The 27,633-nt window shown below is 38.8% G+C and overlaps 1 protein-coding gene across 6 annotated transcripts in view; it reads right to left on the minus strand.

The window, feature by feature from the left end:
• Positions 1–3,223: 3,223 nt before the first annotated feature.
• Positions 3,224–27,633, minus strand: part of PTPRZ1 (protein tyrosine phosphatase receptor type Z1) — a 128,703-nt gene continuing 104,293 nt past the window's right edge. For 2 of the 6 annotated variants that reach the window (XM_072333416.1, XM_072333391.1), the window contains exons 14-30: positions 23,964–24,055; positions 20,656–20,741; positions 18,449–18,469; positions 18,186–18,282; positions 15,701–15,783; positions 15,033–15,167; positions 13,677–13,811; positions 12,106–12,269; positions 9,572–9,707; positions 8,449–8,595; positions 7,961–8,054; positions 7,581–7,654; positions 6,472–6,600; positions 6,101–6,247; positions 5,676–5,818; positions 4,966–5,101; positions 3,224–4,255 (exon numbers count right to left, since the gene is read on the minus strand). In XM_072333416.1, the coding sequence (XP_072189517.1) occupies positions 4,115–4,255; positions 4,966–5,101; positions 5,676–5,818; positions 6,101–6,247; positions 6,472–6,600; positions 7,581–7,654; positions 7,961–8,054; positions 8,449–8,595; positions 9,572–9,707; positions 12,106–12,269; positions 13,677–13,811; positions 15,033–15,167; positions 15,701–15,783; positions 18,186–18,282; positions 18,449–18,469; positions 20,656–20,741; positions 23,964–24,055 (1,960 nt within the window). In that variant the 3' untranslated portion in view covers positions 3,224–4,114. Of the gene's footprint in view, positions 4,256–4,965; positions 5,102–5,675; positions 5,819–6,100; positions 6,248–6,471; positions 6,601–7,580; positions 7,655–7,960; positions 8,055–8,448; positions 8,596–9,571; positions 9,708–11,286; positions 11,371–12,105; positions 12,270–13,676; positions 13,812–15,032; positions 15,168–15,700; positions 15,784–18,185; positions 18,283–18,448; positions 18,470–20,655; positions 20,742–23,963; positions 24,056–27,633 lie in introns of all 6 variants that reach the window. The other 4 variants (XM_072333424.1, XM_072333399.1, XM_072333408.1 and 1 more) reach the window with 3 other exon arrangements.

Below are 27,633 nucleotides of genomic sequence, written 5' to 3' on the forward strand. Positions count from 1 at the left end.
TCTATTATCACTGCCTCAACATAAAGGCTCTTAAGCTGTTCCAAAGGCTCCAAAGTTTGTTACTTATCTCTTAGTTTTTCAGTTTGGAATTTGTTTTCATGCCAGCTCTCCATGACAGGTAAGATCCCACTTTCTGAGACAGAGATGCACGAGAAAGACTTCACTTTCACATCCTTCTTCTTTGCCTCAGCATTTGATTCCTCGTCCGAGATGCTCCTATAGACAAGAACTAGTGGAACACAAGCGTACATCTACCAGGCAAATGGCATACAATAAAACAACAGCAGTAGCTGTTTAAGAGGACAAAAAAATGGAGCTAAGTGGTTGTGATGGGACTGAAAAGCTAATGAGGAGAGGGGGAGAAAAATGGAAAAACAGGAATTTAGCTTTGCCTGTTGAGCAGAATTTATGAAAACAAATGGAAGGCTCACAGGTACTCTGTGACTACTTCCAGGGTCACAGGATCTGGCTTTCCTGAAACAAAGGAATGAATTGAGTGTGTCAGAAGGGCTTTTTATGTTTCTTTTTAATTTTTTCTTCTCTTTAAAAATCTCTTAAGTTAAAAAGATTGAAAACAGGGAACAGAGGAAACATGGCCAAGCATCCTGGGAGAGTACGTCTTTCCCTTCCCTTCCCTTCCCTTCCCTTCCCTTCCCTTCCCTTCCCTTCCCTTCCCTTCCCTTCCCTTCCCTTCCCTTCCCTTCCCTTCCCTTCCCTTCCCTTCCCTTCCCTTCCCTTCCCTTCCCTTCCCTTCCCTTCCCTTCCCTTCCCTTCCCTTCCCTTCCCTTCCCTTCCCTTCCCTTCCCTTCCCTTCCCTTCCCTTCCCTTCCCTTCCCTTCCCTCTTGTCCATTTGAAAGTACATAATCCACGAAAACATAAATCTCCAAACAGAATTATACAGTCAGGCCTTAGTCTTGCTCTAGAGAAGCGGTAAAACTAAGCCTGTAACATTTTCATTGTGCTATTTGCTCCATTTTTCCATTTGTTTTCCCATATGTCATTCTTCAGTGCTGAGTGTACTTTTCTAACTTGCACATCAGTTGGCCTTCCTGTTCCTCCATTTCCTTGAGAAGCCCAAGATGCTTTTGCTACACAAGATAGTGGGGATTTTCTATGTCAGTCTCCAGCGGGCTGAGCATTTGGGTGGTACCAGCCAAGTAGAAGTGGAAATAGAGGTGTTCAGGCCAAGGCAAGCAGGAGGGAGATGTTCTGGGTTGGGTTGTAATCACATTTGGAGCATTGCTGCTAGAAAATGGCTGGAAGAACACCTCTAAGAAAGTCTCACTGCAGCCTGAGGGCTCTGCACAGACCATGACTGGTGGTGCTGGCATCTACAACTTGCTGGCTTGTGCCTTGATGGATCTCAGGTAGTACAGGGTACTGAGTCTGGGAGGTGACCCAGCAGTCTTGTGATGGTGGCACGTCTACTGGGGCAGTAGGACTTCCCTGACTTCCTGTAGTAGCTGGGTCTCTGTTTCTATTTAGCCCCAACATAGCAGTACAACTCCTCCCCATCCCTGCTTTGCTAATGCTTTAGAGGGATTGGAAAAAGAGTTTAGCAAGGGTAATGTAAGCAATTCCCATGGAAAATTTCAGGCCATCTGAAATGTTACACATTATCCAAGGGTGTCACAGTGACCAGACAAAACACTGTTTTAAAACACCAAGAGCTAGTTTAGTCAACTGATTTTCAAAGTCCTTACAGAGGTTTTTAACCAGCATGTTGTTGCTCCTATAACCACAGTTCATATGACTTGCACTCATTATTTGTTGTTGACTTTCACAAAGCTTTTCCAGAGGTGTTCAATCACAATGGCACAGTCAGAAAAAGCTGCTGATGATAATCAATCAGTTTTGTTTTCTTTCTGTTTACCTCCTACTTATCTGCAGTTTCTTAGGAGGTTGCTCACTAACCAGGTTTCTCTCGGCACGTAGGGCTGTTGTAACTTACTTTGTTAGAAAATTCTTGAACGGACATTGTTTAAGTACCCTGCTTCTTGCAGGAAATTCATAACATCTTTTCCACACTTGACCCAGTTTGTAAAGGCAGGCTGCATGTCTTCTGAGTCTGTATCTTGGATTACAAGAAAAAATTAATTAGAATATGGCCTTTGTCTGAGATGGGAACTGACACGCTTTTATTAAAATCTGTAATCCATCACAGTTGAAGATTACAGACGATTTTTCTTATGATTCTTATTTATTTTTTTTCTAGATCAACCAATATGTGCGAGTAAAGAGATTATCCTAAGCACTTATGTTTTAAATAACTTGTCAGCATGCTAAGATGATGAGTGTGATTACAAACATCCCTGGAAGAAACCTTGAACAACAGCTGATTCCTTGGATTATCATTTTAAAATGTCTGCAAAACAGTTTAGGTCGAAAGGAACAGTTATATCAAGATGGGATTTGAGAAAGGAGGATTCCTTTTATTGCTCTTGGTCCTTATAGGCTTGAAAACCGTAATACAATTTAGTGGCCAAAAACCTACCTTGTATGTGCAACTATAGGCAGTTGTGAATAGATGAACAGAGGACACCAAAAGAAAAAGCACAAAGTTATGTGAGGATCCAGGCCGGTTTTCTTAGAGAAGGCCGGAGAACCAGCAGATGCGCACTGCAGTTTCTTATGTTGTGTGCTAATATGGTGAAGAGCAGAAGTAGAAGGTAAGAAGATTATGGAATATGGTTTGGAAATGACCATAAGATCACAATTAACCTCCTTCCTACATGCGCCCTAGGAGATTAAGAAAGGAGTGTCTGAGTGCATGCAATGTTTTGGGGATGAAAGAGGGGAATTTTATAGCACAGCTGTCCTCATTAGCCTAGATGTGCAAGTTCAGGGTTCCAGGCAGCCTGAGCACTTCAGAGGAAGTAGCAAGCAGCCCTCAGGCCACCTGGAAAGTGAAGGTATTGCCTTGCTCAAAGTGCAGAGTGATGCACCTCTCTGCCATCAACTTCCTGCCTGAATGCTGTGTAGGGAAGTGTACGTGGAATCCCACAGTGCTTTAGCAATGTGTGTTTTTCAGGACACTGAGTGGGTTCTGTACCTTTGTAGCTCTTTCCACCTGCAAAATAATGCCAAAAAAAGAGGGAAAAGAAAATTAAATCCTATTTCTCAAAGGGGTTTACCTTGGCTGAAGGATACACTGTAAGGCACAGCTCTCCCATACCACAGTGCAGACCGTTTGCTGTGTATGGTAGACAGCAAGGCACAGACTGGAATATTTATATTTATTTTTGCAATGCCATAGGTAAAAACAATTGAACAATGCCAAGTACTGGTGTTATTCTCATAAAAACTTCTCATTTCAAAACAAATGATTTCTATTCCTCACAAAAGGTTAAAATCACATGCAGCTATATGAAGGTTAATTGCTTAATATGCACAATTGTGTATCAGAAGACTTTGTTAAAATAAAAACATACTGGACTACATCATTTTAACAAGGCAATTACACAGAACTAGAAAACTGACTCTGTAGTAAAATATAAAAATCTACAATTATAAATATAAATTTGGTCCATGGAATCACTACAGAAGTAGCAGTATTTACAGTAAGTATCAGATTACTATGCTATATGTCTAATTGGAGTCTTAAAATGCAGAATGTAATGGAGAACAGTATTTTATTTACATTCTACTATATTAAAAATTATATTTCTAGCAAATGTAGATTGTTATAAATACAGCAAATAAATCAAATACTAAAACCATGACGTTTGTTTGTAATTGAGAATCCCCTAACACCTATAAATATGATAATTTTAAGTTAAAAGTAAAGCCAGATAAATCAAAAACTAATACTGAAAAAGACGTACCACAATTCAATTCTTAGAAACACTGTAAAAGTCAGTCAAGTTAGTCCAGACAGAACAATGTATTACAAGAAATCGTTCAAGAAAAGGCACACATTGTTAATGATAAAAGTTCCTCAGTAAAGCCATGTGTCACAGAGATGACTTTGCTGGAACAAAGGTCAGGACTGATTACATATAGAGTAACAAGACAGATTTCCCCCCACTGAGTATAAAACTGAAAAGAAAAATGGTAAACTCCAGATGTGACCGATGTGGTGCAAGTGTTTGTGTGTTCGATTTGCTTTGTTACTTAAACTAAAGATTCTAAACTTTCAGCTGCATTTCCATCTGGTAAAGCTGAGCCATTACTGTCCATAGATGCTGAAGGGTTTTCCTCTTGCCTTGTGCTGACAAGGCTGAGAATCGCTTTGTACAGAAACTGGTACTGTTCCTGGGGAAGAAAAAGAGGGTGCATTCAGTGTGTTTCTGTAAATAATAGACTATAACATCTTGTAATTCTGTTATTCAAAAGTAATTAACAGCGGATGTGTCAGCCTGTTAACGTAGTGTGCTCCATGCTTTGTTGCACTGCTTAGCTGCTTTATTCATTTTCAGACTAATGGCTCGTCCTGCATGCAATGTGGGCCACAACATTAAGGAGCACAGTACAGGTGGGGGAAAAAAAAACAACAATGTATTTTTAGAGTAATAGTCTGTGCTAAATATGATCATTGTAAAGTCTGTTGCAAAGCTCCCACAGATTGAATGGAGGCAGGATTAAGGCTACTACTGAGCTGCTGGCTTTCTTTTATTCCTTGATTGTGAAACTAGGCTAACTACCTCTGGTTTTGCCTGGAGTAGGACCATATTCCTTGTTGGATCGAGCCCATTATTTACATGATACAGTGCAGATTTAAATATGATGGTGGCAGCTCTGCAGATTTTGAATAAGTCCACTTGATAACCACATAATATTTAATGGGGAATACCCTTTTTCAGAATAAGCATCACGTCCACTGTGTAACTCTGGAAGACATTTTTGATCTACCTATGCTAAAAATGAACACACTGATGGCGCAGTGATGTAGCCCTAAAATCAAAGCAGGGTAACAATACTGTGCATCCGAGAAAAACACTGCACATATTTTGCTTATTACTTACGATGTCTGTAAAGACTCCGGGCCTCATCAGATTTATCATCTTTGCTACCTGGTAAACATCCACCGAGTTCTCATTTTCCAGCTGATGCATGAGTGTCGTCAGAGCACAGAAAGTGCCTGCTGTCACCCCTCCGTGCCTTGGTAAAGTAACAACCAAAACACAAAATCAGGATTCCACAGCTAAAGGAAATAGCAGAGTTAGGTGATGAATTTCTGCGATGTTGACATTTTTTTCTGAAATGGGACTGCACGCAACTTCACAGCTTTGGGCTACGACTGCTGAAAAGTCTTCAGCAGACAGACTCAGTTGTATTTTCCTACAGTCCTCTTCTAAGCAAATCCTGAAGGCCTCTGGGCCTGGTTACAACATTTCAGTATTTATGGCCATTGTTAACCATCTGGAGAAGAGCAAGGTGCCTCATCTCAATAGTCTTACTTCTCTCAATAACACAGAATGAAACCCTGACTGATTTTCTCCACAGGTGCCCAACTCAGCAATTACCTGCACTATCAGAATGATAGAACAGAAATGAGAACATTCAGAGCGTGACAAAAAACAAAATGTTTCTCTTGTGGTTACAGCTGAAACAGAAACAAGAGCACAGTTGCTAAGGGTAAGCTTTGTGCCTTGTTACAGTGGCTTTCACTCCGACTGAGAAGAAAGACTGGCTCTACACAAAAACAAGACCAACTGAAAGCCTCAGTGCTTACTCATCATGTACAATCATGGGTCCGTCACGGCTGGACGTCTCCTCTTTGATGATGCTGATCAGTTCAAAGGTTTTGCTAATAGGACTATCAGGATTCGGCCATTTTGGACACTGAAAATGCCTCACTTCGAGTACATAGTCATCCTATGAGAGTGAAAAGAAGCATAAATTAGTTTGGTGAAAGATTGTTTCCTTATTTTTCCTCTATTCCAGCCTGGCTCCAGCCTCCACCTACTGAATCCCATTACTATGGAGGTCAGACTGCCCTATTCAGTGTCACCAAATTACCTACAGGGTTTGTTCCCTTCGTGGGTTTTTCAAAGCTATGGAATTTTAGCACTCATTTACCAAAGAAAATGTCACAAAACATAGTTATTACCATTAACAAACCAGATCCCGAGAGTTACAACTTTATGGCAGTATTACCTGTGTAGCTTCTAAAATAAAGTCTTGGATTATGAGCTTTTCCTCATTAGACAGACACTTGTGCTCTTCAGCAATCATAGTAACTTTGAAAGTCTCACAGTTTATCGGCTCGTCTTTGTTGGGCCAGTACACAAATTCATCTTCAGCCTCGAGGAAAAGAATACAAGGAAATGATAAAATGATTGAATACTTCCTCATCTCAACTATGATTTACTGATATATGAATCTCCAGATTTGGATTTTACACTCATTATAATATTACTAATTTTTAAATTGGTTTTTACAAAAGCCAAGATATTGTCTCATAACCTTCATATTTAAAGATGTAAAAATTCATATGTAAAACCACAGCCATCAGCCATCAATCTTACCATATTCTGGCTATCAGGGAGCATGACTATTAGTTGGGCATTGTGGTCCCATATCATTCTCCAGAAATCCTTGATAGTGTGTAGTAAAGGATGCTGGGTAATAATGAATTCATTACTTTGATAATAACCCTGCAATACAAAACCATAGGAGTCAGAATTGTCACCCAACTTGTAACATTTAAAGGACATTTAAAGAAGCAGAAGTCTAGAAAATAAATTCCAGAGATGTACTTCCTTTGGTTTCCTACAAATATCAGAAGAAAAAACTTTCATCACAGTATTTTCCTCGTGAAAAGATTAAAATCAATTACACTGAAATGACTGATAGAACTGAAGGATCTGAATAAGAAAATACAAAAGAAGTCAGTAGATACTGGAACAGCCAACTCGTAATGAAAATGCACCAGCTCAGTCTCACATGCTAATTGTTCTATATTAGTCAGGCTTCTAATGTTGCTGGCAACATGAGACAAATAAAAGAATATTTGCAAGATTTGCAAAAATCCCAAGTAGTGCCCTGATGTGTATAGTGTTTGAGCAGCTGGTTACCACAAAAGCTAACTGCTTTGCACTCTCTGCAGAGAGACACTTCCCATCTCTTTCTCAGATATCCAGGGAGCATTTACTCCTCCCTCTCTGAAGGGGAAAAGAGTTGAAGGAAACCCAGGGAACCAAGAGATAATGAAAACCTGTTGAGTTATGCTGCCTTGGACTATGTCAACTGCAAAAGCTGGTATAAAGCATCTGGCAAAATGAGCAGGTAGGAAGGTAAACCACATTAGAGCCAATAAAAGCTAACTTGTTAGTTAATGCTTCTAGTTAATCTCAAAAGATTCTTCCACGCTCAGATTTACTAATTCTTAAAAATATGATGGGATTTCTCATTCTACTCATAGTCAGAATGCAATGCACTTATTTGAATTTAAAATAGCAATAATAATAATAATAATAATAATAATAATAATAATAATAATAATAATATAGTCTCAGGGAAGTAGTGAATAATGGAAGAAAGGAGCTTTCCAACTCAGTACTGTGTCCCTATATCATCGGTACTTGGCAGCTATAGAATGGGATGCTATTTTCAGCAGCACAGTTAATTGACTTACCATAATATAGGAAGCATTGATGTAGTCTGTGCCATCACCAGACAGTGATGAGATACCCACTCTAGATCTTTCCACTGTAAATAAAAACCAACAGGTTATGAATTAGCATGCATGTTGTATTGCCTCATCTATTACAGGAATTATCCCAAATGTCTCATAGAATGATAACAACTCTAAACTCCATCAATCAGGATAAAGTGTTATCCAGACATCTGTTTGATTATCATATGTGTAGTACTTGGTCAAACCATTTCTTCACTGGAAGTACTTTACAAAACATTCTTCCATACCAGTGCAGGTATCTTCAGATCTTCGTAAGAAAAAGTTAAAGGTTTGACACACACTAATCCTCCCAGAGAAACCAATTTGAACAAGCTTACCAGGAATGATGGATGAAGTTCGATTCTTTTCCCTGTTACACTGTTTGAGTGCGGTTGAGTAATCACACTGCTGTGTGTTACATTGGCTCAGTAACTGAAACAATGAAGTTAAAAAATCAGGTCACTCTGTGAAAGCCATTATTCCATCAGCTGCATTAAATAGGGGGGTGCACATATTAACTTTAGAATCTAAACATTAAATGTCCACACAGTCAAACATTAAATGTCCACACAGTAAAACTGTCACTGTTACACAGCCAATGCTGCTCCTGACGTAAGGCAGCTTGAGGTACACTGGTGATGAGCTTCCTGATTTTGTCTTGAAACCTGTGAAGCATATAGGACTGATATGGGGGTCTCATTGCCTTACTTGTTTCAACTAATAGCATTCAAACAGACAAAACACCAAAATATTCATTTATAGCTGTGGAAATACACTGACGGTCATAATTACAAAGCTTCTTACGTGACTGCCTCAGAGGGCTCACCTTGAATTGCTTCTCCAGCCGGGTCTTTCCTGTTGGTCCAGGTATCAAGAGGGCATTAACGTAGGCATGAATATGAGTCTCAAGGACTTCTGTTTCTTTACTGAGAATTGCTTCAACCAGTGCATCGTGAATGAAGATGTATTGCTCCTACAAAAATGAAAGCAAATATATAAGCTAAAATTATGCTTATATTCCCCTGGACATCTCTTGCTGAGCTGACGTGTCTGATGGTTGGCATTTCTTCACAGCTTGCTGCTGCAAGGCAGTATTCTCAAAAGGGGCCCTTCACAGTGAAAGCTATTTGTCTCAGGAGACAGAACACATGTACAAGTGATATTGAACTACGCACACAAGGTATGTACGGTACAATGCCAAATCTCCACCACCTGCAAAACATTACATTCACATATAAATTCATGTTCAACTCAGTAAAGTCAAAAAATGCAAGCATAGCCTGATGTCAGATTTTCAAGTCATCTTGTTATGTGGCTCTCCCTCTCATTGTTACAATAAAGCAATCACTCCCAGTTCCTACTGCTATCCTCTATTTTCTCTCTCATCCCTTGGAACAAGTGCCCATGCTGTTGTTGATTACCTTTTTTCTTCTACTGAAAGGCACCGGGGAATCTAAACACCTGTTCCTGAAACCTGAAATAGACTTTGAAAAGCCCTGCTGTTGCCCTTACTGTTTTCTTCTTATCTTTCACTATTCTATATATAATATTCAGTTTAAATCTGCTATAGATAATCTTCAGTTAAAACAACTTTCTTCCAACTTATTATTGTTCAACTGCTTGATCACATTCAGTGGTGTTTCCTTTAAAACTCCAAAACCAAAATGCATGCCCTGCCAAGAAAGTGCTGCAGCGGGAAGCATGACTTATGCAGGTCTTCTCTCTTCTGAGTCCTCCCTAATAAACTGACAAGAGCCTACAGACAGGTCATTTCTAAGTGCATTGCACCAAGAGAGCCTACAGCATGGCACTACAAAAATAAGGGAAGTGAAGGGGAAAGTCCAGTCTGGTGACTGACTGCCTGTCTGTCTGGCAGTGCCAAAATGAGGACTTTATTCACAGAAACGTGAAAATTGCTAACTTTCTCATTAAACAGTTATTTGTCTTACCTCAGTCTGCACCAAATAGTTCCTTTGGGTACGTATGTGTTTTAAGAATCCAAATATGTTGACTGTCCCCTCATGCTGAATTTGCTGCAGCATGCTGTCTAACACTATGTAAGTTCCTGTCCTTCCAACACCAGCGCTATAAAACAAAAAAAGATTCTTGAGCCTGCAGTGCAACAGTCATGGAAAGAATCATTTCTCATAAATAGCTTTTTCAATGAATCAGTCTGTAGGGAAGCTCTTGCTCTACAAATTTTATTGTTGCGTGATTATATGACATTGCTGAAACGCCAAAGCTAATAACGAAGAAAAATCTTTCCAACATATCTTCTTTGTGCGGAGATAGATCTAAGGATCATTTTCTTGAATGACTTTTAAAGCATCATTGAAAAAGAACAATGCAGTTTCCTGCAGATCTGCAGTTTTCAGCCTTTTGATACTCCTTAGGATATTTTGTCAATTATACCTACAAAGTATGGCATATGTCAGCATCTGGGCACAGTCAGTGTGCTCCAGTCCTTCTGTGTCGAAATGTACTCCACTTTAAAGGGAAAGCTGCATTATGCCACCCATTACAGATGCTGCCTGAGGAGACCAGGAAGTCATGAGTCCAGAAACTATACTGAGGGAAAGCCCTGGTAACGGCAGAGCCGCTGAAGGTACATCTGTAAATGACAAAGTACTCTTCAGATATGGCCAACAGGGCAAGCAGTGGTTGAGTCCCTTCTGACAGAGGGGAGATGCAGAAGAAAAGGTTCATCAACTGTTAGGAACTCTGACTCATTTAACATAACAATGACTGTATTGTTGTGGTGTGGGGTTTTGTTTTCGTTTTTGATTATTTTTTTTTTCATTACATATCTGGGCCAGGAGTACCATGTCAAAAGCTCTTCTTTTTGTTTTGTTTTCTTGTCACACAAAGGAATTAGGCAATTGGAATTACCCTCTCTGTTATGTGGAGCTGGTACATGTACTGGTACAGGACAGCAGCACCATGCTGGGCCTGCATGGCAGCTTGCAGGCAGACCCAAGATCAGTCCATCTGTGCTAATTCAGTCACCCTATTTCTTCCTCAGAGACAGCACAAAGCATGGGTGGCATGACCTCTGTTTGCTGTAAAAAACTGCCTAAAGAAGCATGGTATAAAACTGAAAGGCCCAGGCTATCAACAAACTGGTAGACACACCAAAAAATATAAGGATTACCAGACACCATCACTACTTGTTTGGAAAGAGAAAACATGAAAAGTACCAAAACACAAAAATAGCTAAGTAAGGTTTTGTGTAATTCCTCACATGTGTGCTCCACACAGCCTGTAAAGATAAGTAGAAGTTAAATTTCTAACATGATTCTCCTTTGGAATGCCACAGTTGCTGGAAACAGGTGAACTCAAAGCTGTACGAAATTGCCTACAGACTGAGGTGAGTTACACGTGGGACCCAATGGAGATGTCTGAAGCCACACAAATGACCCTTGACCACTTTTAAAAAGCACAATGTAATTGAATTAGAGTGTACTGCTGATCTCTCAGCCCACTGGCACAGATCTCAGCCTTGGTATTTTGTTTTGAACTCCTTGAGAACAGACAGGATGCAGATAGCAAAAGAACAACCAAAATGTAGAATTTTCATTTTCTAAGCTAGAAAGAGATTTCAGTCACATTAGATCATCCTAGAAATAAAATATCTTCATTTGCAGCATTTGTGAGGCGACTTTACCTGTTGGCTTCCTTAGAGTCAGCTCCAGAAGGACAGAATTCATGAGGAGGTTCTCTTTCCAAATGTTCCATCAAAGGTGAGGTACTACAGTGGAAAACCAGAACCTGCTTATATATTTTACAATAACCTGGTCCTCCACGGGCATTGTGAAGTCATTCCAGGCCCTACAAGCCCTTTTAAAGCAGCGTTCCCTGGGCTGCCCAGTTTAGTGAGTGCTGACAGAACACCTGCCATGGCACATGCAGACCTTACACCATTCCCCAGAGTGCTCCTCCATTGCAAATGACTGCTAGAGAGCAGAGCAGTGTTAACAACAGCAGAGTTGTAGTTCAGCCAGGAAGAGTGTGAGTCTTCTTTTGTGTACAGAGCTCCTCTTAGGGTTACAGAGTATCCCTGCACCAAAGAATGCATGAGCCAAAAACATCCTAAGGATATATATTGGCGGAAAGGAAACAATTACTGCTTTACACATATCTGATAAGCTCATAGCAATCAAAACAGTTGTAAAGAAATGTGCTGAAAAGTAAAAAAGGAAAGTATTTTTGCAAAAAGAAAAAAAGAAAAAAGAAAAAAAAGAGAGAATGTAGCGCAGAGCAGCGTGATCTTGTTTACAGCCATTATAAAGGCTTATAGAAATTGTACAGAGAGTTGATTATTTGGCCTTACCAAAGACAGAAGTACCAGCTAAGAAATTAATCTTCTTCCATCAGGAGTTGTTAATTTTGAGAGTGAAATTTTGCTTAACCCACCACTGAAAAATTCTTTTTTTTTTTTCTGCAAAACAGAAGTGGAGTGAACCTTACGGCGGTAAAACCACACCTGCAATGAACCACAATCGGCCCGACAGCATGGCGCTTGGCATGCGATGCCTTCCGCACGAAGGTGAGCACGGGCAGCGTGTACTCTGGAACACCCATGTCAGGCCACTGGGTATAATGGTACTGAGTTACTACACGTCCGCTAGACCTCCCTTTCTGGGAACCCTGCAACAGAAAGATAGTTCCATACAGAAGCAGCCCACATTGCAAAGGCAACTCTTTGTAACTTATGTACCTGATATTTCCTGAAAACTATCTCTATTTTGTTAACAAGCACAGCAAAATACTACCAAGCTCTGAATATTCCATTTCTCAAAGAGAATAGCAAGGGCCAGCGTTTCTGACCCATCAACTTCTCCACTGAATGGAAAAATGAGCTGTCACTCAGTGTCCCTGAGAAAGACATAGTGAAAGGCTGAGAACACTGGAATGATAACAAATTACAACTGCTATTAAGATTCACCAAATTATCTGCCACTCAGATTCTCTGCCAGGTGGGTAGAAAGGATATGATTATGATTAATTTCACCCAGCTTTAACAATGTACAGGGGAAGTAAGCTCATCTGGGATGCTTTTCTAAGCCCACTGCTTCATTGGCAGCCCAAAGATGGCATTACCTTACCCAAAGCAAGTCATCTTATCCAAAGAGAGATTCCGAAAACCTGTGCCAGCGCTCTGTCACCTGCACAGTAAAGAAGTGCTTCCTGATGTCTAGATGGAACTGCCTGTGTTGCAGTTTTTGCTTACTGCCTCTTATCTCATCTCTGAGTACCATCAAAAAGAGCCTGGCTCCATCCTCCTTTCATCCTCCCTTCAGGTATTTATACAAACTGATGAAATCCCCCAGTCCCAGTCCTCTCAGCCTCTCCTCACAGCCTCTTCCCAGTGTGTGTTCACACTGAGAATTGGACCATCGCTACAAGTGAGACGTCATCAATGCAGAACAGAGGGGAAGGATCACCTCTGTGGATCTGTCAGAAAGACTTTGCCTAATACAGAGAAAAACATCACTAGCTTTTTTAGCAGCAAGGGCCCATTGCTGATTTGTGTTCAATTTGGTGTCCATTAGGACTTCCAGGTTCTTTTCTGCCATGTTGCCTGACAGATGGCAACTCTTCAGGTGCAGGCCTCTGCCTTTCTCCTCGTTGAACTTCATGAGATTTTTGTCAACTCTCCTCTCCAACCTGTCAGAGTCATTCTGAATAGCTGCATAGCCATCTGGTGAGTCAGCTGTTCCCTTTAGTGTCATGTCATCTGCAAATCTGCAAATTTAATCAGAGTGTACTCTACCCTACTGTGCAGGTCATTAATGAAGGTGTTAAAAAGGACTGGACTCGGTACTGACCACACTCACTACTGGCATCCAACTGAACTTTGTACCACTATATCCTCAACTAGTTGAAGTCATCTCTGAAGTACCTGGACAAGCACCTTGGCTGCCTGAGACCTCCAGCATTCTGTTTTACCTATACAAAAGAAAACTTCCAACAGCTCCCTTGAAGAAAAGTTTCCCTCTGAGAAAACTTTACCACTTCTTTTTGCCTAACCTACATTTTCAGGATGTCACAAACCTTTTTGATCTTTGTGTTCCTAAGGGTAAAATTCCTCACAGTGTAATAAGCAAGTACATGGACACTCTTCTGAGTAACCAAAAAGTTCCCATATTCTTCACTACCTTCAGCAGGCCAGTACTGGTCACACTTTCTCTGAGGAGAAGGAAAAAACAGAGAAAGACAGAAAGAAAAATGTCAAACCATCAAGATTCAAACTCTGAAATTTTTGAGCATAGTCAACCAGAGAAACACGCAGGAACTTCCAATATACCATACATACAATAGACATAATGCTCAAAAGAGCATGAGGTGCATTTCTTTTATGTTGTAGAGATCTGACTAAGATGTTATTTATACTTCAAAAACCAGAGAAGTTTAAATCATATTATCGGAGCTAAAATACTCTTGTATTGTGGAACTTGCCATAGTGTAGACGTTATAAAATCTAAAGGCAATAACAGATAATCGATAGAAATAGGAGCACATTCAAGTTAGTAGTGTTATACATGGCTTTTGGTTGATTCATAGAATAGGTACATTATATTTATACCTGGTCAGGGACAATAAAAGTGAGCACATGTGTGACAGAAATATATGATACAGAGCTGTGATGTCCAGTCCTCCTTCTCTAGAAGTACTAGAAGATACATGCATGCAGTGTGCTACTGTATATGAAGTGGTGGTAACTCAGCATAGAGCATAGACCTTAGTCTTCATCTACCGTGCCTGTACTCTTTGTTGGTTGCTTATCTGGTCACATGACCAGAACTCAAATGCATTTTAGGCATTGCTGCCAGTATGTGCTAAAATTGACACAATGTCCCTTCATTTCACACACGCACTTCACATGCATACTCCCATCCTGTAACATTCTCTGATAGGCGTTGCCCTTATTTTGCCTCCCTGGATAGACATGCATTTGGTCATATGCTAGGAGAGGTACTGTGGATCCCATGGGATGTTAACAGCGAGTTGCCAATAAGTGTCATGAGAAATTCTCATGAACTACAGCCTTCTCCTTTTCAGGGTCGAAAGAACAGAGTGGAACATGGCCCACAGCTCACACTGTGGCCACTCTTAAATATAAGGCTTTTTTCCTGTAGAAGACAATAGGGTTTTTGTTGTTGTTGTTGTTTGTTCATATGTTTTTTGTAGTTAGAGAATTACTTTCAAGACTTCAGCTGTTTGAGTTTAAATGTTTTCTTTATGCTCATCTCTATACTTCCATAACCAACACTAGCACATGCAACTACTGCAAACTATTTATTTTTGCTCAAAAATGTCTAAAACAGATTTCTGAAAGAGAGAAAGGAGCCTGCTAGAGGTAGCTCTATCAACATCAGAGAGAGAAATAATAGACAAAAGTACTCATACCCTTCCTTTCTCAAGAAGATTAGTTATCATCACAATAACTTCTACGTTATGTTCCCATATCATTCTCCAGAAATCTTCTGCTGTTGATTTTAGTGGCCCTTGAGCTGCAATGTAGGCTTTTGGCTTGTTGTAGCCCTAAATTGAAATATAACAAATGACACTTGTCAAATCACAGTCCCCAAGGAAAAAGAGGTTGGGAGGAGTACATGACATTCTATTTATCTATTTTTAAAGAACCTCAAAAGCTTTAAAGTACTTTCGAATTTATAACTTTCAAAATCACAGAAAGCCTGTGGTACCAGATGACATCTGAACGCAACTGTTATGTCAATGTTTACAATAAATGGGATATATATTCAAGTGCCCATGTTCTGGCAGAATGTTGACACGATAGTGATTATGTGACATCTGTTATGACAGCGGTTTAAGAAATGAATCAAGATCATTCGCATGTAAATTACTGGGTAATGAAAACTGAAGCAATGGTACCTTGGTGAGGCTTGCAGCCAACTGGCATCTTCCTCTCGTGAGATTACCTCAGACAGAAGAATTAACCACTTACCAAAAATATATAAAAGAATAAACATTCAGATGTGTACCTTTGTACACCACCATTCACAGAACAGGCTGATTGGTGAATGAGCTCTCAGATAGAAAAAGGCACTTACATCAACATAGTTGGCATTAATATAATCAGTCAGTTTTCCATCCTTTTCTGAAAGCTGTGCTAGTTTGACCCTGGTATGATCATCTGTAGTAAGACAAGAGAGAAAACAAGCATATTTTCTTGACAGAATCATAGAATCACAGAATCATCAAAGTTGGAAAAGACCTCCAGTCCAACTGTCCACCCTCTACCAGTATCACATTCTTTCTGTATGAAATCTTTTTGAAAAATACCGAAATATATTTTTACAATATATATGAGTTGATAAACAAATATGTAAACATCCCACACTTAGCCAGGAATTGGATTAAAAATTCTAGTTTACAGAAAAATAAGCTAAAGAATCTAAGGATTAGCGCATTTGGAAATTCAGAAATTTATTCCAGAAGTAAACTGAAACATATTTTGTAAGAAAGGAAGAAACATGATCAACTTTACATAGAGAAATGCATGGTGTTTTTGAAGTCCTTGGAAGCTGAACATGTGCAAGTGACAAAAACCCAAGGCTCTTGTGAAAAACAATCCTACTGAAAAGGAATGAAAAGGATGATAGCGTAAAGTGATCTTTCACTAACTTTGCAGTATAATGCAGTGGAGAAATACAAAGTAAAACTAAAATTAAAAAGCAGGTATCCAGTAATGTCAGAATGTATCCACTATACAGTGATAGTGAAGGGAAGCCTATTCAGCACTCCTGCACATCAGCCTGCCTGACCTAAGGGTCCCAAACAATGACAGGCACTTCTGTTTAAGCACATTCATTGCAAATTAAGGAGACCAGAGCATGGAGCCTGGAGAGCAATGGGAACCTGGAGAGTTGGCCATCTCATAAGGCTCAGCTCTGGTTATTCAGGCAGCAAGTGGCTACTTCACAGTGAGTTAAAGCTGTCTGAAGTTTCCATTGGTTAGATGGATACAGGCTTGATTCAGTCAGATGTGGCAATTTTTGTTCTTTGAGCTAGGGACTACAGCTGAAGCTGCTCTGTTCTTTGATAGCAAAGTCCCTGGATTGGCATCCTTTGCGTGGTCGGGTGTCACACAGAGTGTCAGAGGAAAAAGAAAAATACTTCTTCTTCTAGGTGTGCCTTCAGCCAGGTAGAATTGGATTTCTTGCAGCTGATGCAGAGCTCACATTGCCCCTTGCCAAATGGGTTGATTGTGTCTCTTTTTTTTCTATAAAACTCTGGTATCACTGAATGCTGAACATGTATTATTTCAGGGCCTTGTTATCAGAACAAAGTTGAAATACTATACAGAATTAAGCCACTGTAAGAATGACTTCCAAATGACTATTAATGTGAGCCCAGACAATGCCCTGAGAGACAATTACATCATAGGGAAGAGCCTGGTGTCCCTTCCCTCAATTTGACTGAAGTCTCAACCACTCCTGTAAGAGACCAGAACAACACCTGTGAGATGGTTAAGTGATGGGAAGGGACCTGCTGTCAGTTCCTTTGGTTTGGGTGATGTCTGGTGTCCCAGAAAAAATCTGGCTGGTGTTTGGTGTCTCAATCTTGAAACTGGAGCCAACTGCAACTACTAAAAGGGCCTAGGGGAGACTGTTCCTTTTCATTTTCCTTTGATGCTATAAATAAGAGCTGTGGGGGAACAGCCCCTTGTTTTTTTGCTATTGCTCCCACTTCTTGCTGCTGCTGCACCCCTTTTCTTGTTGCATGCCATGTGGAACACCCCAGTGGAGGCCTGGCACTAAATCCAGATTTCTTCTCTTTATATTTCTCTCTTTGTTATCTCAAGGTTTACCATAAAAAACACGCAGCTTAGGTAGATGTAATAGTGGGAAGGCCAACACACACAAGATACATGTTTTACAGAAATCTCCTATTGATGTTTTGTTCTCTTATGCACAGACCCCAAGTGTTCTTTCACCTTCATTTATTCAAGGGGACTCCCTATATGGGAAGAATGTGACAGCCACTGAAATGATCAAGAGCCAGGGGTGATGGCTTCACATAGTGGAATACATGTATTTTCAGGGAAGACAACTCTGAGATACTGAAGCAAAGCAATGCGAAAATGTGTCCTGGCTAAGCTGATCTATTACATTGTGCTTGGGTAAAATACAACATAAAACAGTAAATTTATATTTTCATATGTCAGTAAATATATCCAGGGATTGTGAAGCTCCTGAGAGGAAAAATCATTGTTATAAATCAAAGATGGATTAATTTTGGCAATTAAAACATAGCTTCTTTGGCTTTATAATGATATTATAGTGGAATCTTCCAACTCCCCTTCGGTCATCAAAGAAGAAATAAACATTCTGCTAACGAGAGCTCATCAAAGCAGCAGGATGCCAGAGGACTAACTGGAGTAAAATATCATGATATTCCTCTCCAGACATTTTGCTGAACAGTATCCAGAGTTTTCAAAGTAGAGGTATTTCTTTCCCCTCTAGTAACATATATATGTCTACAACTGACTATGATTTTTTCTCAGATAAAACATCAAGTGATGCATTTACTTACAAGCAACAATGTTTATGTATCGATTCTTATTCTTGTTGTCAGGGTGATTAGAGCTGTCTGATGTAATACCTAGATCTACAGTACAGCTCTGGATTTCCTGGAAAAATAAAGTGCATCATACTTAAATAAGTACTAAGGTAAATAAAATGCCTTAAAATACAGCAAGTCATCATGACAAAAAACCACAACCTTCTACCCAATTAGCTATGATATTTTACAACTACTTCATTGCTAGAAAAAAATGCAGTGAAATAATTCCTTACCTGATAAAACTCTTTCAGTGTCTAATGAGGGAATGAATGCAAAAAAAGTAAAAAAAATCAAATTCCACAGCACAGAACAAATGGATAAGTGTTTATATAAGTTACAATTACTATATGGAAAACAATTATGGACATGCATTATCATTATCTCCATAATATCAATAGAGTTTAAAAGAGACAAGAGACAATTTTATTGTTAAAATATAGGCATCTGTTTTCCTACTGTTAGCTTTAACGTTAGACCTTACTCCAGTGAAAGATGATTATATATATGAGAAACATCAATGACTTTAATCAGATTATGTCTGTATTTAACTGTCCATACGATTTCTTATTGGTCCTTTTAATCACAGTAGTTTTTCTTTAGAGCTCTTTTGCTCCCTTTCCACTAATTCCTGAAGCTCTTGCAAGCACTGCAGCTGCTCAGACACTTCATGGGATGCCATTGCAGTCCTCGGCCTGACAGCAGCTTCTCAATAACTCAAAGCTTCCATAAGACTGCTTGCAAGAGACAGGCTTGAGAAGACAGGACTGTTGCCTACAAAACTCACTAAATTACTATTATTAGTTTCTCATCTAATTGATTGCTTTAACCAACAAGAAACTCAAGCATTTATAAGGTCTATATTGTTATGCAGGAAATAAGTAGCTATAACAAAAAGTACTATAACATTTCTCATAATTTTTAGGATTTATTTCAATATTAACCATCTTCACCTTCTGATATTTAAATATATATACATAAAGTGGTCACCAGTCTGAAAATTACAAGCTTATATATGAGTTATTTTATAGCAATACGCCTACAAATTTCAACCAATCCCTTGCCCTGACCTCCAAATTTATTTGGACTATGAAGACAATGGCTAGACTTAAATCTTCTGTATTGTTTATTTTCTTTACCAGTAGTAAAAAGTCCTGGACACATTCTGGGGAAGTCTGTAAATCCAAATTGGAGCTCAAAATGATGAGCAAGAACAAAAATATTTTAGATGGTGAAGGCTCAATGAGGTGCAGTGCATTTGGTCTTCAGATCACTGCAGCAATTTAGGAAGTAAAGATGATGAAAAATATGACTGACTGTATAACCTACTAGTGTTGAAGGAACACTGATACCATTGTATTCACACACAGTTTTTCAACATTTGTTCTTATTAACAACCAGTATACCTGAAGCCCAATCCTGTCAGTCCACAAAGATTTGCTTAAAGTAACATATGAACTGGGCATTATTCACATGTACATACAAATTCAGTCCCACAGTCAGATTGATACTCTGAATGTCTAATGAATTGGAGATGCTTACAAATAAGATTAGGTTGATCTAATTTTTGGTCTCTTGGTTCACAACAATTTAGGTGGGGAACCCTAAGCAATACTGAGAGATGCAAAACTATGAATTTCTTTAGATTCAATACTGGTTTTGCAGTAGAAATATAAAATGATTTTAAATTAATAGTGACCAATTAAAGAAATTTGATTTTATTAGAGAATGAAACCCTGTCAAGAGTTTTAACTGTTTAGCTTTAATTACAGAGTTTTTGCTTATAATGCTTGTTTTGTAAGTGAATTAAGTTAGTACTTATCTATCTTTAATTTGCATGTAATGCATACGAATGTGAAAAGCAATGAAGAAATATATGAATTAGTTACATATGGTGAGAGCAACATTATGAGAACATTTCAGAGTTATACATCATATAAACTATTTGTTTTATGAAATCAATTGTAAAGCTTTTACTACCACATATGAAGACTCTACATTAGCTCCCCCTTTACTCAGAAGTCTTGTCATGTGTACTCATTATTATTTTCCTATTTTTTTCCTTTGTAAATGGAACATGCAAATGTACGTAGCTTCTGCAAAATTCAATTGGCATTAGTAATGGAAAAGCTTTAAATCTACAGCTGTATCTGTTAAACCATATAGATTGTGTTTGCAGAGATTATTCACATAGTTATTTAGCATTTTCTCACAGCCACAGCCCAACCCATTTGTATCCCAGTCTTCTTATAAATCTCCATAGCCTTTGTGCATAAACAGTCCTCCCTGGGCTCACAGTACTCATTTACATGAGATTATGAATTTAGTCCCCCAGGTCAGAATGTAATACCCAGTTGTTTTTTTTTTTCTCTCTCTCTCTGTTTTTTTCCCCCAGGCATTCAAACTTAACATCATTTGTATGCTAAGAAAGATGACGTCATACCTCAAATTCTTCAGAAAAACCATTACTTGCATGTAAATCTGCAACATGTTTTGGAAAATGCTTTATTGGAATTGCTCCAACATCATCTTAGGAGTGGGAAAAGACAAAAAATAGATTTATGAAGAATAAAAAGCCAGAAGAACATAGAAAGATGCTCAAACGTAGGCAAGCCATACAATATCCTGAAATAAAATTTTTGGTATGCACTTTGGATATACAACTACCCATAAAAATAAAAACACTTTCCAACATATTTAACAATTCTAAAGTCATTCTCAAACACTTACACAATTCTAAATTCTAAATTCTGAGAGAGGATATGGGAAATGTCCAGCTAGGTCCTGTTCTGTCTTTAAGACTCCAAAATTAAGGTGCTGATCTTGTCTGAAAAACATTCAGTTGACTCAACTGTAAAGTCAAGGGGAACTGGAAAGTCTAGCAGTCTGCTACAAGGAGCTCAAAGGGAAAGGGCAGGAATGGGACTCTGAGTAATACTGGTAAAGAAAGAATGATCAGATAGACATGTCTGGATGATTCGGGCTGATTAGTATTGCACTTGTTTTCTGACACAGTATGTGGACTACCTGTGTAGTTCCAACCCTACTAAATTAATGCAGCATTATGCCAGTAGTGTAATTCTGACTGCTGTGTTGCATGTATGCAGTGGCATTCAAAAGAAACAATAACAATTTTTCATCTTTTAGTACAGACGTATTTTCAGCAGGAATTTCCCCCCTATTCACTCCCGTAACTTTACAATTGATATAAATTTATGTCTGATCCTGGAAGTCAACTGCAAATTCTCACATCAGGCTGATAATGCAAGTTTAAAGTTAAGGATTTAAGATTTTCTGGATACATAAGAAAAAAAAAACATTTACATTCTCAACCAGTAGAAGTGACTTGTGACTAATGAGTCTAAATTTTCCATCAAATATTTTATTTCAGTACTTTTTACTTTATACAAACACAGTAATACACTAATGTGGAGCATTAATTAGAGATTGTGTCAAAAACATTTGGGACTTTTAATCTTTTCTTTCCCGCAAATATGCTAGGTAAACAAAGTTCTCTATTCTGCTAATTACCTGTTAAATTATGTCATTATTTTAGCTAGTTTTGGCTCTGAAGAATATTTCTTTATTTATTGGAACATTACAAAATATGTTTATTTCACAATTTTTAAGTTCAGCACTGTTTCATATAAGAAAAAAAAAACAAACCACAAAACAAGCGTCAAAAACACTGAACAAAGACCTGATGTTTATGTCAACAGATGTTCAGCGTTTAGGCCACCTAATAATTTTAGCTTTCGGTTACCAAGAATTTGTTGATTTGTATGGAGATCCATCTGGTCTTCCATTTACATGAATGGATCTGCATACAAAAAGCGAATTTATCCAGTCAAGCCTAAGAGAAGCCGAACAAATGTGTAACACTATCTTCACACTTCAGAGATGAAACCTGGCATAAAGTGTTTATTCTAATGATCTGCAAACACAACACCAGAAGGTAAGGTAGATGATCTTAAGAGTGAGGACAGACAGGAAGAAAGAGATTTCAGGTTACTACTATTTTATTTCCTGGTCACTGCTAATCTCCCAGCTCGGTAACTTCTGACTCTAGAGATATATTATATTTCTAAATATCGAGTACTACTTAAAGCTCACTGAAGGCTGGTATTGTATCCTAATATCAGCTTGTAATTCACTATTTATGCTAAATGTGCAACTGTGAAGTGCCAGGGCATTTTCTCTGAATAACTGCAATCTCCTATCTTTGCTAATGAACTCCACAGAAGGAAAACTTAGTTTATAATAAGATCTGTTAAATGTGCTTTAATCACTGTTCTAATAAAATCTTAATCTTAGCCATTACAAAATGCTCTTTCTGCTCTACACTCTTTGCCAGCATTATATGCCACTGAGTCTTAACTGTGAAATTACACCACTGAAACACTTGTATGATAGAAAACACAGAAACTGCTCACTTGACATATGTTGCACACAGAAGAAAACAAAAACGGAAGAAGGTGCTGGACCTTCTTCCGTACAACATTTTATGTATCTGTTAGTCATTTAAAAACACTTTCCTCTTTAAGTTAATATCAGCATTCCGAAAGTAAATTTTCAGTGTCAAAACACATTTTTTAAGCACCTGAATAGCTGTAAGTGCAATTCTGTCTTATCACAATGGAATACACTATCTCCCTGAGGTGAGCTGGTCAGGGAAAATTGCAAGAAAATTATGCAGTTGTACTGCAATATAGTTAATGATAGAGAGTAAGAGCTGAAATTTCCTGTAATGATTGCCACTTGACATTCATATGTAATGACATGTTTTCTGAAATCAAGCTTCATCCCCACCTATTAACCACTTAGAAAAAGGCTACCCGTCTCCTCACAGTAACAATCAATACAAGAGGCCTTTAAAGATGCTTACAATTTAGTGACAACATAAGCCTAATATCTGGGATTTATTCAATTAAACGTCCTTACTAGTTACCTACACAAGGGCTGCTTTTGCTTCCCCTAGTCATTTCAAGAGTACCCATTCCCCATGTAATTACACAGTTTGTAAAAGCATTATTTGTGGAATAGAATATCTTCTTTTCATGTGGGGAAATGTGGTTTGGGATCTAAAATATTAGTCTATTCGACCGTAACCAGTCTGAGAGAGCAAGAGGGGCTACATGTGCTCCTCTGCCTCATCTCAAGTAAGAAAGAAAAAAAAGAGCTTCTCCAAAAAAAGTAGAGCGGATATGGAAAGAGAAGATGCTACTAATACTCTTCATTTGGGCATCAGTTTTATGAGAGGTTCACAGAGAATTTTACAGTAGAAGGTATGCTACTAAAATATATCCATTAAAGAAGACGTTGTAATTGCTAATGAAACACAAATGAGGCATATACTGGTCCTGCTGGTAAAAATAAAGGTCATGTTCTATACACAGGTGGCAAACTCAATTAATAGAAGAAATGTGGCAGAGTACGTTGCTGGTGTAATCCTCTGCTTTGTGGCAATGAACTAGAGCTGATAAGTGTAGCTCGAGTGTGGGTGACACAGGCTAGAAGGCACAGGATCTCCCTGAGACAGCTCCGTAAGGTGAGGATATTTCTCTTCTGTGCTACCTACAGGAGAAAATATGAGCAACACTAACCTCTGCCTCTCCTGAGTGCACCTGTGTTAATTAGTACAAGTAGGTAATAATTTCTGGTTTAAAGTGTGTGAGGAATTCATATGGACACATGCAAGGCAACATCTTTCAGAAGTTAACATCAGTCCACAGAACAGTGGACAAAAAATACCTGAGACTGGGAAGACTGGAGCTGGGGGAGCAGCAATCACTCGAGGTGATGTGTTATCTTCTAAATAAAAGTGAGCAGTCTGGAAACATTTCCTAGAGGAGAAGAAATGTAAATAAATATTGCAAACACAAAACATTACCTGAAATCTTTTGGAATTCTGACATCATTTAGTTAAGAAAAGAAAATCGAGTGTCAAACACAATTACTGCGATAGAAATATTGCCCCAATTTAAAACAGACTACGCATACAGTTGAAGATACTTAATTAACTCAGGATAATATACAGTTCATTTATCGTTACCTATACCAGAGGCAGAAGACAGAGCAGACATCGGTCATGGTGAAAGCTGAAAGAGGAACTCTCAGGAGATACTGTAGATGCTGTGCAACAATTTCAAGTGTAAAAAAATGCCATTGTCTTCCTTGCTTATCCAAATCTGCACACATAATTCCCTTTCATATGATTATGCTAGACTGAAGATGGAGCAGAATATGAGATCAGCTCTGGTAATTCATCAGTAGAGCCTACTGTAGATAGGAGAAATGCAGTCTGAGGCAACATGCGCTGCAGCAAATAAAATGGAAGCGCTGGTCTATGGTGACTGGTGCTAAACAATTTTTTCATAGTGTTATTGTCACAATACTGAGGGACACCTTAACTAAGGAGGGCTTCCTGAAACTGACAGAGAAAAGCAGGAGAATTTATTACTCCAAGAGATGCTAGCTTTGTTGAAAAACACTCAAAGATGAATATAAATGGAATCAACCTTAGCTATGACCCCCACTGTTATTTGTATCTGTGCTGTAATCCAGATGTGAAGATAATAATAAGAGCATCTGTTAAGAGTCCGAGCAATTCAAGGGACTAAATAACCAACGGCTGCTGTAAGTATTGCAAAGCCTCCTTAATTAAAAAATCTCCATATGATTAGAAATGCTAATAACAATCTTTACTCTGGGTCACCTAATCTATTTGAAATATTATTCAGGAATTATTAAATTTAAAAAGAAACATACGCATCAAGGAAATACTAATCTCATTTTGCATTTACAATATTCTGCTTCTTGAAAGCTGTGAGCTCAAGCTATTGCATGACCTTTTGACATTTTCTGTACTCATTTTTAATTCTGATTCTGTATTGCTCCTGTAAATAAATACCACCACACTGATAAAACTCCTCATATAATTGTTAAAATCATAAAGAAGTTTTGAGGCTATTTTGAGAAACACATAGAAATTATATGGTTCATAAAGACTTTGGTAAAGTTGTTTCAATTAAGCCTCTGAGAAACATGAACGTACTCATGGAATGTACTGGGAATTTTCTGTCTTCATGTACAATGCAAATGCTCTTAAACACAAGAGGAAGAGGAGAGCTACATCAAAAACAAAGTTGTGGCATGCAACATAGTTCTCACGATACACATAGCAAATTTGGAGTCCAACTAGAACCTTCTGAAGGCACGTTTGTGATGGTCTCAGAAGGGCTTTTGATTTTCCATGATATGCCTAGGTGAATACTATCCATTGTGTACTTAGCTTTACTTAGAAATGGTAATGCTTAATATACATCAAGAAAATGGGGCAGTTAAACTACAGGAGGAAGGGATATCATCAAAAGGACCAGGACAAGCTTGAAGAGTGGGCCTGCATGAGGTTCAACATTTACCAAATGCAGGGTGTTGCACTCGGGTCAGGGCAATCCCAGATATGTGTACGGACTGGGAGGAGAACTCTTTGGGAGCGGTCCTGCGAGGAAGGACCTGGGGGTTCTGGTGGGCAAAAAGCTGCGCATAGCCAGCTTGCAGCCCAGAAGGTCAGTGGTATCCTGGGCTGCATCAGAAGAGAGGAAACCAGAAGGGAAAGGGAGGTGATTGTCCCACCCTACTCTGCCCTCATGAGACCTCTTCTGGAGTACTGTGTCCAAGCTTGGGGGCTCCAGCATGAGAAGAACATGAAGCTGTTAGAGTGGGTCCAGAGGAGGATCAGACAGCTGGAGCACCTCTCTTATGAAGAAAGGCTGAGGGATATATTCTTTTTCAGCCTGAAGAAGAGAAAGTTCTGGGGGGGCCTCACTGTGTCCTTCCAGTACTTAAAGGGAGCATATGAGCAGGAGGAGGACCAATTTTATATGGGTAGACAGTGGGACAAGGGAGAATGGCTTTAAAACTCAGTGGGAGAAGATTTTGGTCAGATGTTAGGCAGAAATTTCTTACTCAGAGGATGATGAGGCCCTGGCACAGCTGCCCAGAGAAGATGTGGATGCCCCCTCCCTGGAGGTGCTCAAGACCAGGCTTGATGATGCCCCATGCAGCCTAATCTAATTGGCAGTCTTGATCTTGGCAGTGAAGTTGGTGCTCAATGGTCTTTATGGTCCCCTCCAATCCAAACTGTTTTATGATTCTATGATTCTGTGTTACTCAAGATGTGCTTAGAACACTTTCCTGGTTTTTAAGGAGGCTCTGACATTTGCATTATGCAGGTTGTGGCTGCTGAGATGAGAAAGGCTCCCAGTGCTAACATAACACTCAAGAGTCAGTTTCAGAACTGCGTGCAAAATGATGAAGAGATACATGAATATCAAAGTACTCCACTAAGCACTTTGAAAAGTCTAGTCCTGTCTACTGTGCACTAAGAATGTTGATGTGCTGCATTTATTAAAAACCAACCAAATGTGCCAACCACCTCAACTTTAAAGGAGAAGAACAAAAAAATGTCCTCCTTCTAATGCCTGTGACTTGTGAACAATGATCATACATAAAGCTTACAGAATAACTCTGCAGAGATTTGTCATCTCTTTGCCTGTGAAAAGACTGAACTAAAAAGGATTTAATTAGTGTAATGGATTTCATATAAAAAGCAGTGATTAAAATGTCTTCATAATATGCTATACATTCACTATTCCTAACTAAGCCACTGTATCTTTAATCTTTAGCAAGTTAATTGTGGCTGAAAATAAATTAAACCCTTAGCACATTTGGGAGACAAATTCATAGCGGTTGACTTAACCTGTAATAAGAGTCATAAATAGGCACTCCATCTGCTTTGGCATCAGCAGTGAAAGCCTTTATGGCTAAACCTAATGTTAATAACCATGTCTCGTTAATTATCACTTGTTGTTAATGTAAAAAGTGATGACTATTTCAAACTTCCAGACAAAGGTCCCATCACTCAATGTTAACCTGATTATCTAATTTACACCTTTCGTCAAAGCATTTAGATCTTCAACCTAAAACTGTAATTTGTAATTTAGACACTGTGCTTCTTTGAACACACACTTTTTATATCAGATAGTGAAAAAACACTGATTTAATTAGAGTGTCTCTATCTGTACAGGAACCCATGAAGCAGCAGCTCTTTGATATAATGTGAGGGATACAACATCTGAGTGAACACTTCAGTGTGAGCTGCTTGGGAGAATACCACACCTCAGACTGCAGGGGGTCTCTTTAGGGTCTCCTGTGCTCACAAGGCATCTGCCATTGGTTATTCTCAAATACTTATTAGAACTTATTTTGAAATGGTTTTGATCATTTGAGGATCTGATGGATCCAAAGGATATTTAAATACACCTTAGAGAATCCAGTGATTCCATTTTTTAATGATTCCAATTTGTCTTTTAAATGCTTGTCTGTCAAAACATTAATTTTCAAATTATATTAGTTAGTT

This window comes from Excalfactoria chinensis, chromosome 1 (genome assembly GCF_039878825.1).
Source record: "Excalfactoria chinensis isolate bCotChi1 chromosome 1, bCotChi1.hap2, whole genome shotgun sequence".
NCBI lineage: Eukaryota > Metazoa > Chordata > Aves > Galliformes > Phasianidae > Excalfactoria > Excalfactoria chinensis.